Genomic DNA, 15,924 nt, shown 5'->3' with positions numbered 1-15,924 from the left:
TCTCGTTTATTTAGAAGCCCAATTGGCAGAGGTCTACTGTTCTTTGCGTGTTTAGCTTGCAAAGTTGGTAGGTTTCTCCCGTGATCAGCCAGTCATCCAGGTAAAGGTACACTGGGAATGACTCCCTGCGTAGGTGTGCTGCCACCACTGCCAGTACCTTGGTGAACACCCCTGGAGCCGAGGCTATGCCGAAGGGCAGCACCTTGAACTGGTGGTGCTGGTCTGCTCCATTGAATCGCAAGAGTCTTCAGTGTGCTGGGAACATTGAAATATGAAAATAAGCATCTTTCATGTCCAATGTTGCCATGTAATCCCCCCGTTTTAACAGAGGGATCACTTCTTGTAGCGTTGTCCTGCAACATTTTTGTGGTTCGACAAACTTGTTTGCAGGGTGCAGGTCTAGTACCGGCCGAACATGGTTAGATCTTTCTTTGGAACAAGGAAGTACGTTGAATACATACCCTGGTTTACCTCGTTGTACGGCACGACTTCGATGGCGTCATGGAGTAGAGCCTTGACGACCTCTACCAGGAGGAGTTGTTCCTCCTGTGATGGTTTCTTCTGGCGCGAGGGGCGGTTTGATGGTATTCCTTGGAGTTCTATGCAATAACCTCCTTTCACCGTTGACAACACCCACTTGTGTCTGATATCCTCTCCCATGCATAGGTGAATTGTGATATTCGTCCCCCGACTGGGGCGTCATTGTTTGGAGAGTGTTCCTCCACCTCTGATGGGGGAGCCTCTCCCTTTTCCGCGACCCCTGCACTGACCCCTCGGGTATCCCTGGGACACCTGTTGGCTATTGTTCCACGAGGAACTTTGGCTTCGACTGTATCCGGTGCCTCTTTTTCCATTTTGGCCACGAAAATGCTGAAAATGATTGCCACTCCTCTGGCTTGTTTATTTGTTTGTTAGTTGGCCAAGGGATTTAAGTGTTTAGTATTCTTCCTTGGCAGACTTTAGAGCGTCCTCAACTGCCTTTCCAAACAAAACATTAGGCTCAACAGGCATGTTGAATAGGGTAGCCTGTGTCGCTAGGTTAAATCCAGACTGTCTAAGCCAGGCTTGACGTTTCAGGATGGTGGCCTCAGCAATAACGCGTCCAGCATTATCCGCTGCATCCAATTTGTTCTTTAGCAGGACTCCTGCTGTTGCTCTGCCTTTGGCAGCCACAAGGGAGAGCTTGGACTTAAGTGGTTCTGGCACTGATTCTGCAAGGGCCGTAACTTCATCCCACTTAGTGCAGTCATAGCTTGCTAGTAAGGTGGAGTTATTAGCAATCCGTGCTTGGTACGCCGCCGAAGACGCTATTTTCCTTCCCATAGTATAACGATTTTTACTCTCCTTGTTCAGAGGAGCTTCGGAGGAGGCCAAGACGATATCCGCTCTCTTGCGGGCGTGGTAACTACCAGAGAGTCTAGTTTAGTTGGCCCCTTATATACAAAGGGTCGGAAGGCGCTGGTCGGAAAAGTTTTGATTCTGGGGTTTACTACCTTGGTCTGATTAGGCATCTCTAGAGAAGGTTGAATCCTTCTGTATACCGACTTGAGTAAGGGGATAAACTGAGTAGCCGGTTTCTTATCCCCCAAGATGTCGTCTGCAAAATCCTTATCTTGTTGGATTTCCTGTGTTCCAATGCCAAAATGTTCAGCCGCCCTGAGAAGTAAACCGTTGAATAGGGGCTGGTTGTCCACTGAGGAATCTGGTATTGGAGGGTCTTGCGGACTGGAGAGCCCATTGCAAAGACTACCAACTCAGTGTCATCCTGATTGTCCCCTGTATCGACGTTGTCAATCCCGACGTCCTCATAATAAGGGTTATCCTCGTCTATGTATTCATCATCTCCTGCATCTAGGTCATGAAGGTCAGAAGAGAGGCGAGGTGTCTTGTGGACTGGTTCAATATACAGTACCACTGGGGGTGTTTTCTTTTCCCTGAAGGCTGAGTAGACAAAATTGACTAAGTGGGCACAGGTATTGTCTTGGAGCTTGATGCCTGGGTAGTGGGAGGCATGTTTGCCAGACTTTGAAGCGCCTGGGGGTGCTCTTAAAAAGAAATCTGCTAGAAACGTCATGCGCCACATAACCCCATCTATATACTGGGAAGACCAGGCAGCTGAACTGGGGATAATCCCCGGTTAGGTAGAGGCAGGTGTATGGGTAGAGGGGGTAGGTAATCACTATATAACTCCTCCTCAAAATAGATAGGATCAGGCTGATGTGTAGGATCAGGCTCATATGTAATGTCCTTTACAGGACTACTATCAAGTTCCTGTGGGGTAGTTGGCTGTTCCCTAGACTTGTCCCTTTTATTCCCTGTGTTCCTGTCCTTATGAGTGGAACTGGATTTGTGTTTGTTCTTATGGTCTTTGCTATTGGAAGAGGACTTTCTAGAGCTAGGGACCGTAGTAGGGGCCTCAGGGACATGTTTTTTGACAGAACGGAACAAACCTGACTCCCTGGGCTTCTTCCCGGGTGTAGGTCGAGTCTCGACTACGGGAATGGCTTGCGTGATATCCTTTGACATCGCGAGGCCGGCGAGGGGTTTTTAAGTCTGGCGTCCTTTGTCTTCGCGGTCTTGTCATGACGCGGCCGCTCGGGGTGCTCAGAGGACCATGAATCTGAGGATTTGCCCATCACAGTCTACTCTCGGCGTGTGACTACACTCACATCGCCGTGGGGTGTGTGCTTAGTGTGGTGCCCTTGCCGCCGGGCGTCATCCCCACAACAGGACCGCTGGCCTGTCTGCTAGGGTCGGGGGCTGACACTGGGGAACGGCGAGGATCCTCGTCACCCTCGCCGTCTGAGAGGACGGCATTGCTGCCTTCGCTGGATGCCCCTCCGACGTACATGGCGGCCTCGGCCTGCATGGCATGATGGGCCCAACATTTCGTGCGTCTCTCCTTGAGGGTCTTGGGTCGGAGCAGCTTAGAGGCCCGGCAATGAGTCTTGTGTTCCCGATGCAAGCAAAGGTTACACACCCTGTGCTTGTCGACCCACGTGTATTTTTTATTGCAAGACGGGCAGGCAGCTGGGCGACTCAGGGAAGGGGTGGGAAAATACATGATGTTATGACCACCCTCCACTCTCCCTACTGTAAGGCCGAGGCTCGATGGGCCTTCCGAAACCGGGTGGTGCCGTTGAGATCTCCGCCCGACGGTTAGTCTTGTCCTTTTCTTGAAGTGGGAGTGCTGCAATGGTTCGGAGTACTTCTCTTGTCAACTCCTTCTCTAATTCCTCCCACTCATGGTTATCCCAGGCAATTTACACCCCTTCAGGTACTCTGCTTGGGCCCCATCGTCCTGGCCATCAGACCGGTAAACCTCCCCACAATACATCGCAAATTTGCTTTTCATCGCCTGGAGATCCGTGGTCTCCTGCCCCCCCCCATGCTGTCTTAATTTATTTTAGTATCGTACAATCCTTCTCTTTCCCAAGCATCCTCGCGAGGACTCTATCTGCTTTGTTGGCCTTGACATAGTACTTCTGCTTAAGGTTCACCAGGACCCCCTCAGCTTTGGTCAAGAGTATCGTGTCCAATTGGCCCTTGACCACCCTATATTCCCATCTGGTCTCCCCTGAGGATTTGCTAGCTATTTCCCGTGTTAAGATCTTCAACTTGGCCTCCAGACCTCCTTATCCCTCCTTGCCTTAATCCCCATCATCTTCCCTCTTATGGTGGCCTCAAAGGCGTCCCAAACTATACCCGGGTCAATACCCTGCGCGTCGTTCATCAGAAAATATTGGACAAGCTCCTCTCGCAATTCCCCCTGCAGTATCTGATCTTTGAAGATATGTGCCGGGTATTTCCATTTCCAGATCCCCGGCGCCTGTGATGGTTGTGTAAGGGACATCATGATCGGGGCATGATCCGAGATAGTTATTGCTCCCACTTCCACCACCTTGAGTCTACCTAACAAGGGGCGCGATATCCAAACAGTCTATTCTTGATGGCGACCTATGTGCATGGGAGTAAAAAGTGTACCCTCTGGCCTCCCCCCTCATCTCCCTCCAAGCATTCACTAGCGAGAGGTTGTCTAGTTTACCCTGAAGTTTCTTTGATGGCCTGAGTGTGGAAGAGTCTTGCAATCCTGTCCCTTGCTGGAGCCTAGGCTAGATTGAAGTCACCCGTGAGTATTATGTTGCCCGTGGCAACCCCTTCCAGTTTATGTAGCATTGCATGTATAAAGTGGTCTTGCCCTGTATTCAGAGCATAGATGGTTACTAGCGTTAATAGGTCCCTCGCCCTTTGGAGGATTAGTGCAAAGAATCTGCCTGTGGCGCCCCTGGAAATACTTGTGATGGTCAGATGCAAACCGTTCCTCAGGCCTAAGAGGAGCCCCCACCCCCCTTCTTCCCCTGGTCATTAGACTGGTGTAGGCGGTTGAACCCTTTTAGTCTCAGACTCTGCCCGTCATTCCCTTGTATATGAGTCTCCTGTAGTGCTAGAATGTTGAGGCTTTCTTTTGCTATGAACAACTCAAATGTGTTCCTCTTCACCGGCGAGTTCAGTGCATTAATATTGAGGGACAAGATTTTCGATGTTCTATCCATTGTCGGTAGGTACTGGTGTATCCCTTTGGCTCCTGCCCAATAGGGGGCCACGCCCACTCCCACCCTGACCTGGGTCCACCCCCCCCCTGCCACCGGGTTGGCACCACCGGCCTATAGCCCATCCCGAACAACTTCCTCTGGTGCAGTGCAACATTCCACCCCCAGTGGTCCCTCTGGCGGGTCTCCCCTGACCCATTGGTAATCCAAGAAATCCCTCCCCCCTTCAAAACCACTTCTGTTAGTCACCCCTCCTCGGGCGCTCTTACTGTGACCTCAAGGGCATGGCGGGTTCTTCAACTGGGCAACGAACCCTGGGCTTCCCCTTCCTGGGAGGGAACTTTGTCTTTAGGGATCGGACCCGATGGGTCCCTTCTCCTTGCCTTCCTTTTTGATTCTTGCGTCATCCACTCCCATGCATTCCTTTTTGGTCTGCAGTCCCCCCTTTCCTGCGCCTCATTCAGAGATTGCTCTGCATCGATCGTAGAGGTTTGCTCCCGCATCCAGGGTGGTTATCCTTATCGGTCTTTTGTCCAACTCGAACACAAGGTCGTACTTGAGGCCTCTTTTCTGTAGCTTCTGCGTCATCGGTCGCATCTGCCTTCTCTTGTTAAGAGTGATTTGGGAGAGGTCCTGGTATAATTGGATGGGGGACCTGTTATAGGACAGGTAACCTGAGCGCCTTGCGGCCCTTACGATCTTCTCCTGTGTGTACTTGTGTAGTGCAACCAGAGCGTCTTTTGGCCTCGCCCCTGGTTCATTCCTCTTGGGCCCCACTCTATGCACTCTGTCCACCAGGACCTATTCTGGGTTTGTGACGTCCGCCAGGGAGGTGAAGATTAATTTCACAGTCTGTTGAAGGTCCCCATCTCCCACCGCCTCGGGAATCGACTTTACTCTTATGTTCACCCTTCTCGACCTGTCCGAGGTCTTCCGTCTGAATTTCTAAATTGTGTGTGGCACTGGCCAAGTTTTCCACCCAATCCTGCACCTTGTGGGCATCGTCCACCAATTCCTGCAACGCCTTCTCGTTGGTGTCCACTCTCGTCCCTAGACTCTGTATATTGTTCTTTACCTCATGAAGCGCCCCAGTCAGCTTGTCGAGCTGCATTTGCATCACATTGGCCATCCTGTCCCCAAAGGATTGGAAACAATCCTCCAACAGCTTCTTCATGACCCCTCTGTCCTCGTGGTCTTCCCCCTGAGGGGGAGCCCCGCCAATCCTGAGCCCCCTCTTTCCCGAGGACTGCCTGGGCGCCGTCATCCTTCCTCCATAGCTTCTGCAGCACCCCGTCCGGACACTTCTTGTCCCCTTTCGCTGTGGTCGCGGGATCTTTCCCCCTGTTTTTGGACATAGTGTGACACGACTGGGCGTTACTGACACTTTGCACCCCCTTCCCCCCCGTTGGTCGGGTCCCTCTCCCAGCGGGACCAGACTGCACCGTACCTCTGCTGCGAGGGCTGTAGTACAAGCTCTCCCCAGGAGGAGGGTGTTCAGCTCTTCATCTTCGTTCCCGGTCCTTCCTGGGGGGCGGCCCAGCGAGTGAGCGCTGTTCTTCCTGGGCCCAGGGGCTGGGCGAGAGGCACATACTTGGCCCCACAGGACAGGGGTTACCCTCTTTGGCTAGCAAACTGCTGTTCTCATGTGACCCCCACGGGCCCACCGTTCCGAGAAGGTTGTCAGTTTCTTATTTTTCCCCCCTTTCCTTCGTTTTTAGTGGGTCAACAGTGTGGGCTTTGGGGTCCTGGTCTCGTGGGGGAGGGCGCGGCCGGGAGGGGTATTACACAGTCTGGGCCCCAGGCTGTGCTCCCGTGCCCGAACCCCACCTTACAGGTCCGGCCTCCCTTCCAGTGGCTTGCAAGTGCAGATTAGGCCCGGAGGGGTAGTTCCTCCCCAGCTCTGACAATTTGTGGTATCGGGCCAGGGGTGTGAGCACAAGGGCTCCTCCGTGTCCCCACTCGCCGAGTCACTGCAGCGCCCATTCTCAAACAGACCAGGAGAGGGGGATGGGGGAAGCAGACCTGCTATCTCTCACTGCATGGCTCGCTGATCAGGGTTCATGAGGAGGCCCCCGGTCAGTGGCGCCGCCTCCGGTGCGCACTCCCCATACCCTGGGCACCTTCCTTGAGTCCTTAAGATTCGGGGTTAACCCCCGCTGCTGCTGTTCCTACAAGTCCTTTGTTGCAGCCCCTTCCAGCGGAGCAGATTGCGACCTGTCCACACGCAGGGCGGCCTCTCCTCTCCCGGTAATGACTATGCTTGGGCTGCAGGCTCCGTTTCCTCGCGGTTTCTTCTAGGTTGGGTCAAGTCTCCCTTCACTGGTGGACCGGCCCTTGCCTCCCCTCCTCCACAGGCAGGTCACACTGGCCTTGAACGGGTGTGGGTCTCATTGGTCTGCGCTCTGGTGTGCCTCTCCGGCCCTGCTCCTCTCAGTCGCCGCTGTGACCCCATTCTATCACACTTCTTGGTCACGCTGGCGGCGGCTCACCCTCCGGGGCCACAAGTTCCTGTCTCTCGCCGGCGTCACCACAGCCTGGGGGGGAATGGGGGGAGGGGGGCCATTTGGAGAAGGGGACGGAGCCGCAGTTGATTCAAGAATAATGCACCCGGGGAGGGAGGTTTATGCAAATGTTTCTGCCTTTTTGTGCTGTGGGCAGGGAGCACCTCTAGCACAGTGTCATCCCTCAGACGGCCATCTTGGAATTCAGAGTGTATTTTGAAGTGTATTTTTGTGTTACTTCTATATTGCTCCTTTCTGAAGGCTTATTCAACCGACTTAAATAATTGTTTAATCAAGAAACCTTGAGTTTAAGAGCTTATTTGAATACTGGTCACTGTGAATCTCTGTGTAAAAATCCTACTGCTCACACATTGACGCCTCTTGAGATAAGCCTGGCTGCTCAGTCACACTACCAACCTGTGTAGTACAGACTTGTACCAAAGGTTGGGTTACCTATTGCCAGGAGGACATGGTTGGTGTAGTCTCCCACAAGGTACTTCCTTTTACCACCAGACTGAGGAATCAGGAGACCGTGTCTGTCGCTGTTGCACAGGAAAGAATCCAGATGCATTTGCTTCATCTAACCCAGGGTACTGTGGGACTCAAGGTAGACCTTACCTAAAGCTGAATAGTCGATCCAGTGTGGCTGGAGTGCGTTACAAGGGGTTTGAGTGTCCACCCATAACTCTGGCTCAGGCTCAACAGCTTGTGCTCCTTTAGGGTGTTCTTTGTAGGGTTTCTATACATTGTGTTATCTTGCTAAAGTATTTTATTTAAGGGACCAAAGTATCCTGATCTTTGTCTATTCTGCTTCTGCATAAGACTTATTCCACTCTTGTCTGTCTGACTTTATAAATGAACGTAACTAATTTCTGTGTAACAAACACGGGGGTACGGCACTACAAGTTACTTTAATTGTTCAAGTGTTTCTTTGGACTACTGTATTGACTAGGTTTAGTGTACTTACCTAGAGCTCACATCCTCATAAGATAAGCCTGGCTGCTCTGCCATTCTACCGGATCCTTTGGGTAGTGCAGCCTTATATTAAGAGTTGGGGACCTGTACACCAAGGGATAGTTTTATAGTCTCTTACCTTCGGGTGGTCTTTAGGAAAACTCCTCCAACAATCAGTGTTTATTTGGGCTATATGTATACTACAAGTTCCTTGTACCGCTACAGCCCCCCCTCTCCAAGAAGCCTGGCTGCACTGTCATTGCTACCATAATTTCAGGTGGTATAGCCTTATACTAAGAGTTGGAGTTACTGTATTGCCCAATGCATAGTTTAAAAAAATCCCTTTGGGTGGACTTAAAAACTGTCCTTACAGGTACTCGGCCAAATTACAATTGAAAACAAAAAAAATTATAAATTAGTGACTACCTTCAGTGTGTTTATAAGTACATTTGTTGGATTAGATAGTTTTCCAGTAGTTTACACATCAACCTTCTGAGCAGGTTTTTGCAGTCTGCAATGCTAAAACCTTAGCATTCCCAGTGTGCTTTACTATTTCCTGAGCCCAATACTTATCTAGGCCATTCAGGAGGGCCATGAGCAGTTTGAACAAAAAACTAAAATGTGTTGTGTTGCATAAACCACTGAGCAAGTTAAACTATTACACTTGCCTGTGGCATGCACCATGTCTTTTTCCAAAGAATATTTGATGACGGTTGCACAAAAGAAATGCAGTATAATACAAAAGTAATCTTTACTGACCATACAGACAACCAAGAATCATTGGGTACTCGTACCCCTAATCTGCAAGTTCATTCGCTACGGAGGAGAAGCAATCATGCCATGGAAAAAACCTTTAGGATATTCAGTGTGTACACTCGCCACATCATTGGAGTTACTACTATATTGAATAAATGTAGCAACATATTTGCGATATCCCATTTTAAGGGCAGCAGCATGTTTGCTCATTGCCAATGGATTCCACTTTCAGGCTGAGCAAAGTTGGATAAACAGGGGGTGGAGGTGTAATATACTTTGTTAGAACAAATGTTGTGAGCCAGGAGAGCTCGGAGTGATGGGCAAGGGGCTGGTGAAGATGGCACAGATAAAGAAAAAGGGAAACCATAGGGCATTATCATTGTGAGCTTATATCAAAATGGCAGCATCACACAATAACACAATCTCAGACTTTGCCATTTTCTTAAGTGTTTATAGCCACATACCTCTCCTTGTTGGGGACTATGCTCATCCCCACAATGTGTGTCTGCAGTCTTCTCAGTGGGTAGCCATAACGAGGAGTTGTGCTTAGCCTGCTCAGCTAGTTGCTGCTGCTGCGTGTGCAATATGTGGTAGAGTTCTTGTATTTCTGGTAAAGATACCTGCAGCAACTGGGCTTCCATCAGTACTTCGTCTAGCTCAGCACTCAAACCTACAACATAATAATATGTTAAGACTTTGGTAACCAGTTTAGAAAAGTCAGTGGAAGGGCCAGAATATGGTTACAAAGCTCATGAGATTCTCATTAGGTAAAAAATGTAATGAGGACGCTTAAATGCTTGAACCCCAATCCATTACCAATGTTAAAGGAATCGTGTACTCAAAAATTGCATTGTCCCGAGCGCTCGGGCATGTGGTTTTAAGCAAACTGATCGATCGTAAAAACATTTCCTATGTACCATACCTTAGTTTTCCTCACTTTTACATATGTGAAATCAATGAGTCGGACACGGCCATCTTGTGCTAATCTTAGCCGTAGATCGATAACCCTAAATTCAAGTGCCCCTGCGGCACCAAATCATATCACCCACCCCTGAAGCTGACATCACTAGACCCGTACGGCCCATTTCACAACGCGAATGCACGTCAACGTTCTCTGTGCGCCTGCTAATGACGTGTCTCCATGTAAATGGCACGACACCTCTTTCCTCAATAAGTATAAACAGACTGCTTCTCATCAGACAAGATCACAGTTGCTTTTTCAATCGTTTCACTGTCTTCCTTTAGGTAGCCTGTGACTCGTTTCTTGCAAAGAGATTCTAATACTAGCATTACTATTGATTTCAATCGTTACTTGCGTTTGATTTAAACATTGTCGTATAATGGCAACAATACAGCCCTTAATCAAAAAGGGGTGGAAGCCCAAAAATATCACTACTTAGTGATATCCCTACCTTATTTTTTGGAAAGGTTGCATAAAATATAAGCGAGAGGTAGTTGGATACTATCAACATTTATACCAGAAAACACATTATCCAAATAAAACACATTACATTTATTCAGAGTACGATATAAAGCATTTTATAGACAAATGCAGTCCATACAGTTTAAAAAACTTATGAAAACCCACAATAGTCTGACAAAAAAAACTCCTTCCTAATAGGCATAGTACTAAATCAACTCAGTTAATTTGGGAACATCAAGATAAATGGTAGTCTTCCTGTTGTTGACAAACTTCAATTGTATTCGTAGAGAGTTCTAGGTGCAATATCCCTAGAAATGCGGACTCAACGTGTTCCTGCTCTCAACGTTAGTACGGAATATTCATCAGGAGGAGTTTCACTTGGGCTATATCAACAATAAAAACACTTGCTCTTTGTTCAATGAAGTCTTTTTCATGTTTAGGCTGAATAAATGTTGATAAAACATAAAACAAGGGGATAAGCTATAGTTGCTCATGTTCCATGTGACAAAATGAAATTGTGATTGCTAGAAAAACTGGTATATAGATTACCTGTCTCAGCACGTGGATCTAGTACTCAAAAACAGGTGTCCTTTAGTCGGGATACCATCGATGGAGAGAAAAATTGATTATGTTCACTCTGTAGAAAACATGTTAATTTCGTTAGAGGACTAGGTGTTCTGACACAAACACTACCACTAGAACACTCTCTCCCATGGAGATTCTTAGGTTTACCCCAATGTTAGTCATCCATCTATATTATGTAGAATAGGGTGTGGATGCCAGTCTCTCCCCCTTGTGGAGAAAGAGTAGAACCGTGCTACGGAGTTCTACGATGGTCTTGCATCGCCTAGAGGAAATTGTGAAATAGCATTAATCCAACGACTTTAAACCCAGCATACAGCAACTTAGTAAAGCCGTGTGAAGTACTCTCTATCGAGACGGAAAACACTGTTGGGAATTAAGCTTACCGTAAGAGGATCAAGAGTTTGAACGTGAAACTCAGTCCACAACGATAAAGAAGCGCAGTGGATTGTCACTCTAGGAGCACGTATCTTGGATGGTATAAGGATATTTCCGGCGGGTCCCGGTCCCTTAAAGGGAAGTCTGAAAGAGGGCATACAAAAACTTGGAAATCAGACAAAGTATGCACCATTGATGGAAACCCGATGGATCAGGAAGGGAAACCACTGACCTGGTTCTTCCAAATCTAGAAGATGAACGCTATGGACTCCGCGTACCTCGCGGATGGTCGCGAGAAAAACACTGCGATGTCGGCAAACAACTTGGTGCGGGTTCAACAACCCTGTGGTAGGTCGGGAAATAGAAAAGCCCGAACAAAACAGAACGCCATGTTCGTAGTAGAAGGAAGGGAGTCCCTCTTTAGTTATAATTAATCAGGAAAAAAAGAAAGAAAAAAAAGACTGCACTCGTACCCCCAGGGGTTTAGTACACTCCCCGCTAAGGTATAGCAATATCTACTTTGGGACAGACATCCCCAGATATTTGCAAAAATCCTGGTTTTACTAACAGGAGTTAGAAATGTTCAGACTCGTCCGAAAAACAGCATAGCTGTCAAATTATCATAACAGAAATTTATGTACTTCTAAACCCATCCCTCCATTGTAAACTGGATTAGAAGTCCTCCAAATAACATAAGGAGGCGCTGCTGGGCGTCCCAAGCTGTAAAACAAGGACCATAAGAGGACGAGGATACCATATGCTAGTCCAGCTGGGCTACCTTGAAAAAGTGCCTCCATGGACATACACGAGCAGGAAAATTACAGAGTCTGTTAGGTCATATCATGTGACATTCAATGGCTTCATTGAGGACCCTCTTATCGCTTTGGGTTAGGAAGAAATGTTTTTGTTCTTTTGCTAACAGTATCTTATTTTTGATGTTGTGATTAGTGCCCTGTACTGTACAAACTTGCTGACCACCACACTCTAAAGTGAGACAGAACCCACTAGGAAACCAACGTGGAGTGCCGCCCAACTAGGGGCTCACGCCTCACAAGGTGTAAATCCTAGCTGCACCCCTCTAAGCCTCTTTTCAATTAGGAATACCTTTCTCGCACCCAGATAGCTAGCTCACCGCAGTGAACCATGTCCGGGGAAACGGACACAAAGAGAGCCCCATATAACACCCAATATGACAATGCATTACTTACCGTAAAAGCATTTCTGATGGTTGTATCTGCTTAGATTCACATGCTGTGCATAGGTCCGACATCCAGTGGTCACTGCGGAGTATTGCATTTTGTTTTTCGTAGTCGAAAAAGGGGACGTCGACAAGGCGTGTCTAACACTATCCCTATAGTGACGTGCGTTGTACCCACAATCCCTCACGCGTCGAGGTCCCTCTGTTTGTATTTTTCTGCCCTGAGGGAGCCTTCTAGACGTGAGAGTACAGAAAAGAGAGAAATATAGAAAAGGATGTCTATGTTCCTTCCATCCGAGCGGGGAGGAAGGGTGGGCGCATGTGAATCTAAGCAGATACAACCATCAGAAATGCTTTTACGGTAAGTAATGCAATGTCTTCTGATGTTTGTTAATCTGCTTAGAATCACATGCTGTGCATAGACTAGTGAGCAGTACCCGGAGTTGGCGGTGGGTTATGAGAAGGAACAGTAGAGAAAAGATGTCTTAATACTGCCTGTCCCACCTGGGAGTCAGATCTCGAGTGTTCATCTAGACAGTAGTGTTTTGTAAAGGTGTGCACAGAACTCCAGGTAGCCGCTTTGCAGATGGACTCAAGGGGAACATTTGCAATGAATGCTATGGACGCCCCCATGCCTCGAGTAGAGTGTGCTCTTGGCTTAAAGGGCAGTTCTCTCTTAGCAAGAGTATAGCAGAGAGTGATGCATTGAACAATCCATCTAGAAATAGTGGACTTTGAAACTGCATCCCCTTCTCTTCCTGCTGCCACCGAGACGAAGAACTGATTAGTCTTCCTCAGTGGTCTGGTTCTTTCCATGTAGAACATGACTGCTCTGCACACATCTAGTGTGTGCAGAGTTTTTTCTCCCAAGTTGGAAGGATTTTGAAAGAATGTTGGCAGTTCTATAGACTGGTTTACGTGGAATTTCGAGATGAATTTCGGAGCAAACCTTGGGTGCGTGCGTAGAACCACCTTATCTCTGAACTGTAACGAAGGGGTCTAGAACAGAAAGAGCCTGTAGTTCACTTACTCTCCTGATGGAGGTGATAGCTATTAGAAAAGCAGTCTTAAGAGTGAGGTGTTTAAGAGATGCTTTGTGCATGGGTTCGAATGGTGAGCCCATGAGTCTGGTAAGTACCACGTTAAGGTCCCATCCGGGAGTTGGGTCAGCTATCGGGGGGTGTATTCTCTTTACTCCCTCCATGAAGGTCTTTATAACAGGGATCTTCCACCACGACACCTTGAGTTGGGAAGTGGTGTATGCAGAAAGTGCCGCTAGGTGGACTTTAATGGAATTGAACTCTAGACCTGAATCCAATAAGTGGGTCAGGTATAGAACAATATGTGTGGGAGAGCAGTCAATCAGGTTGATGCTTTTTCCTCTGCACCAGATGACAAATCTCTTCCACTTGCTAGAATAGCAGTGGCGAGTGTTAGGTTTTCTGGCTTCCCTGAGGATGTCCATGCATCTCTGCAGGAGCTGTAGATGTCCGAATTCTATGATCTCAGGAGCCACGCTGCTAAGTTCATGTTCTGGGGGCATGGATGCAGAGTCCTGCCCTTGTCTTGTGACAGCATGTTGTAAGGGCAGGGGAGTTTCACTGGGGGAGATAGAGACATCTCCATCAAGTGAGCGAACCATGGCTGTCGGGCCCACATTGGGGCCACCAGTATCATGGTCACTTGTTCCTGGTGCATCTTGTGCACCACCTTGTTGAGAAGGGGAGTCGGGGGGAAAAGCGTAAACAAATTTCCCTGACCATTGCGTCGACAGACCGTTCCCCTTGGATTGGTTCTGGGGGTACCTGGAGGCGTAACTTTGGCATTGTGAGTTCTCCAGAGTTGCGAACAGGTCTATTTCGGGAATCCCCATTGCGTGAAGACGTCTAAGACGATGTCTTCGTGCAATTGCCATTCGTACTCTTCGGGCAGGGGGAAGTCTCTGCTGAGTTCGTCTGCTAGCAGATTGAGTTCCCCTGGTACGTGTTGTGACAGTAGGAACATGTTGTGTTTGAGAGCCCACTTCCATATATTCTGGGACAGCTTGGACAGTCCTGGAGAGTGGGTGCCCCCCTGCTTGTTGATGTAGTACATGGCTGTGGTGCTGTCAGTAAGGACCATCACTGTCTTCCCTTGTAGGTGTTCCTGGAAGGCTTTTAGTGCTTTGAACACCGCCAGTAGCTCCAGTAGGTTTATGTGCTTGGATGCTACGTTCGGAGTCCACACTCCGTGAGCAGTCTGATGGGATAGGTGAGCCCCCCATTCTGTGAGGGATGCGTCCGTGGTTAGAGTGGCCTCCACCGCGGGTGTGGCAAAGGGTTTCCCTATTATCAGGTTTTCCTTTGTCCACCACCGTAGCGAGAGAACCAAGGCTTGCGAGACCACCACTAGATCGTCCCATTGTCCGCTGGCCTGACACCACTGGCTGTTGAGCCACTCTTGCATTGGGCGCGGGCGCAGGCGCGCGTGAGGTACCAAATAAATACACGACGCCATCATTCCTAGCAATCGCATCGCTTTGCGCACCGTCACCTCTCGACCTGCCACATATTGGGGGATCTGAAACAGCATGTTTTGGACCCTCTCGTTGGAGGGGAAGACGAGGCCGTCCTTTGTTCGAATTAGAGCCCCTAGGAATTGACTTGGCTGGGGTCTAAGCTGGACTTCTTCTCGATGGAGAAGCCCAGTTGGAACAAAAGGTCTACAGTCTTTTGGGTGTTTGAGCAGCATGTCTCGTAAGAATCCCCTGTTATGAGCCAGTCGTCGAGGTAAGGGTATACTGGGATGGATAACCTGCGCAGGTGGGCCACTGCTAGTACTTTCGTGAATACCCTTGGTGCAGATGCTATGCCGAAGGGTAGCACTCTGAACTGGTAGTGTTTGCCCTCTATCATGAACCTGAGGTATTTTCTGTGCGCTGGCAACATTAAAAAATGAAAGTATGCATCTTTCATGTCCAGTGTTGTCATGTAATCCCCCTGTGCTAGGAGTGGGATCACTTCCTGTAAGGTCACCATACGAAACTTTTGGGGTTTGACAAACTTGTTCGCTGGGCGCAGATCTAATACAGGGCGCATGGTTAGATCCTTTTTGGGTACAAGGAAGTACACTGAATAAATACCTTCCATTACCTGAGAAAGAGGCACGACCTCTATGGCTCCTTTTTCCAGCAGTTGGTCCACTTCTTGGAGAAGGATGGCGAGGTGTTCTGGTGGCATGCGGCGTCCCCTCGGGGGTCTGTATGTTGGGGAACTGTTGAACTCTATACAGTAGCCGCGGGCTATGGTGGAAAGTACCCAGAGGTCTGATGTTATTCCCTCCCATGCTGGAAGAAAGGATGTTAACCGGCCCTCGACCGGCGTTGCATGGGAGGGGACGCGAATCTTCGTGTCACTTGGTGGTGTTGTTGGCTTGGGAGCCTCTGGGGGTGGAACCCCGGCCTCTTCACTTGCCACGACGTTGACCCCTCTGATTGTACTGGCCGCTATTACTCTGGTAGTTGCTGGCAGAGTACTGTTGTTGGTTTTGTTGCTGGCGTTGTCCACGAAAAAAGCGCTCATTACCAAATCCCCGCCTGTTAGA

The 15,924-nt window shown here is 48.8% G+C and overlaps 1 protein-coding gene across 3 annotated transcripts in view; it reads right to left on the bottom strand.

Annotated features, from left to right (window-relative positions):
• Positions 1-15,924, bottom strand: part of KDM5B (lysine demethylase 5B) — a 1,291,824-nt gene that overhangs the window by 54,904 nt on the left and 1,220,996 nt on the right. For all 3 annotated transcript variants that reach the window (XM_069633695.1, XM_069633694.1, XM_069633693.1), the window contains one exon: positions 9,226-9,431. In XM_069633695.1, coding sequence (XP_069489796.1) covers positions 9,226-9,431 — 206 coding nt within the window. The remainder of the gene's footprint in view (positions 1-9,225; positions 9,432-15,924) is intronic.

Source organism: Ambystoma mexicanum, chromosome 13, assembly GCF_040938575.1.
Source record: "Ambystoma mexicanum isolate Mex_15411 chromosome 13, UKY_AmexF1_1, whole genome shotgun sequence".
NCBI classification, from domain to species: domain Eukaryota; kingdom Metazoa; phylum Chordata; class Amphibia; order Caudata; family Ambystomatidae; genus Ambystoma; species Ambystoma mexicanum.
This window is presented reverse-complemented; position numbering and strand designations above follow the sequence as displayed.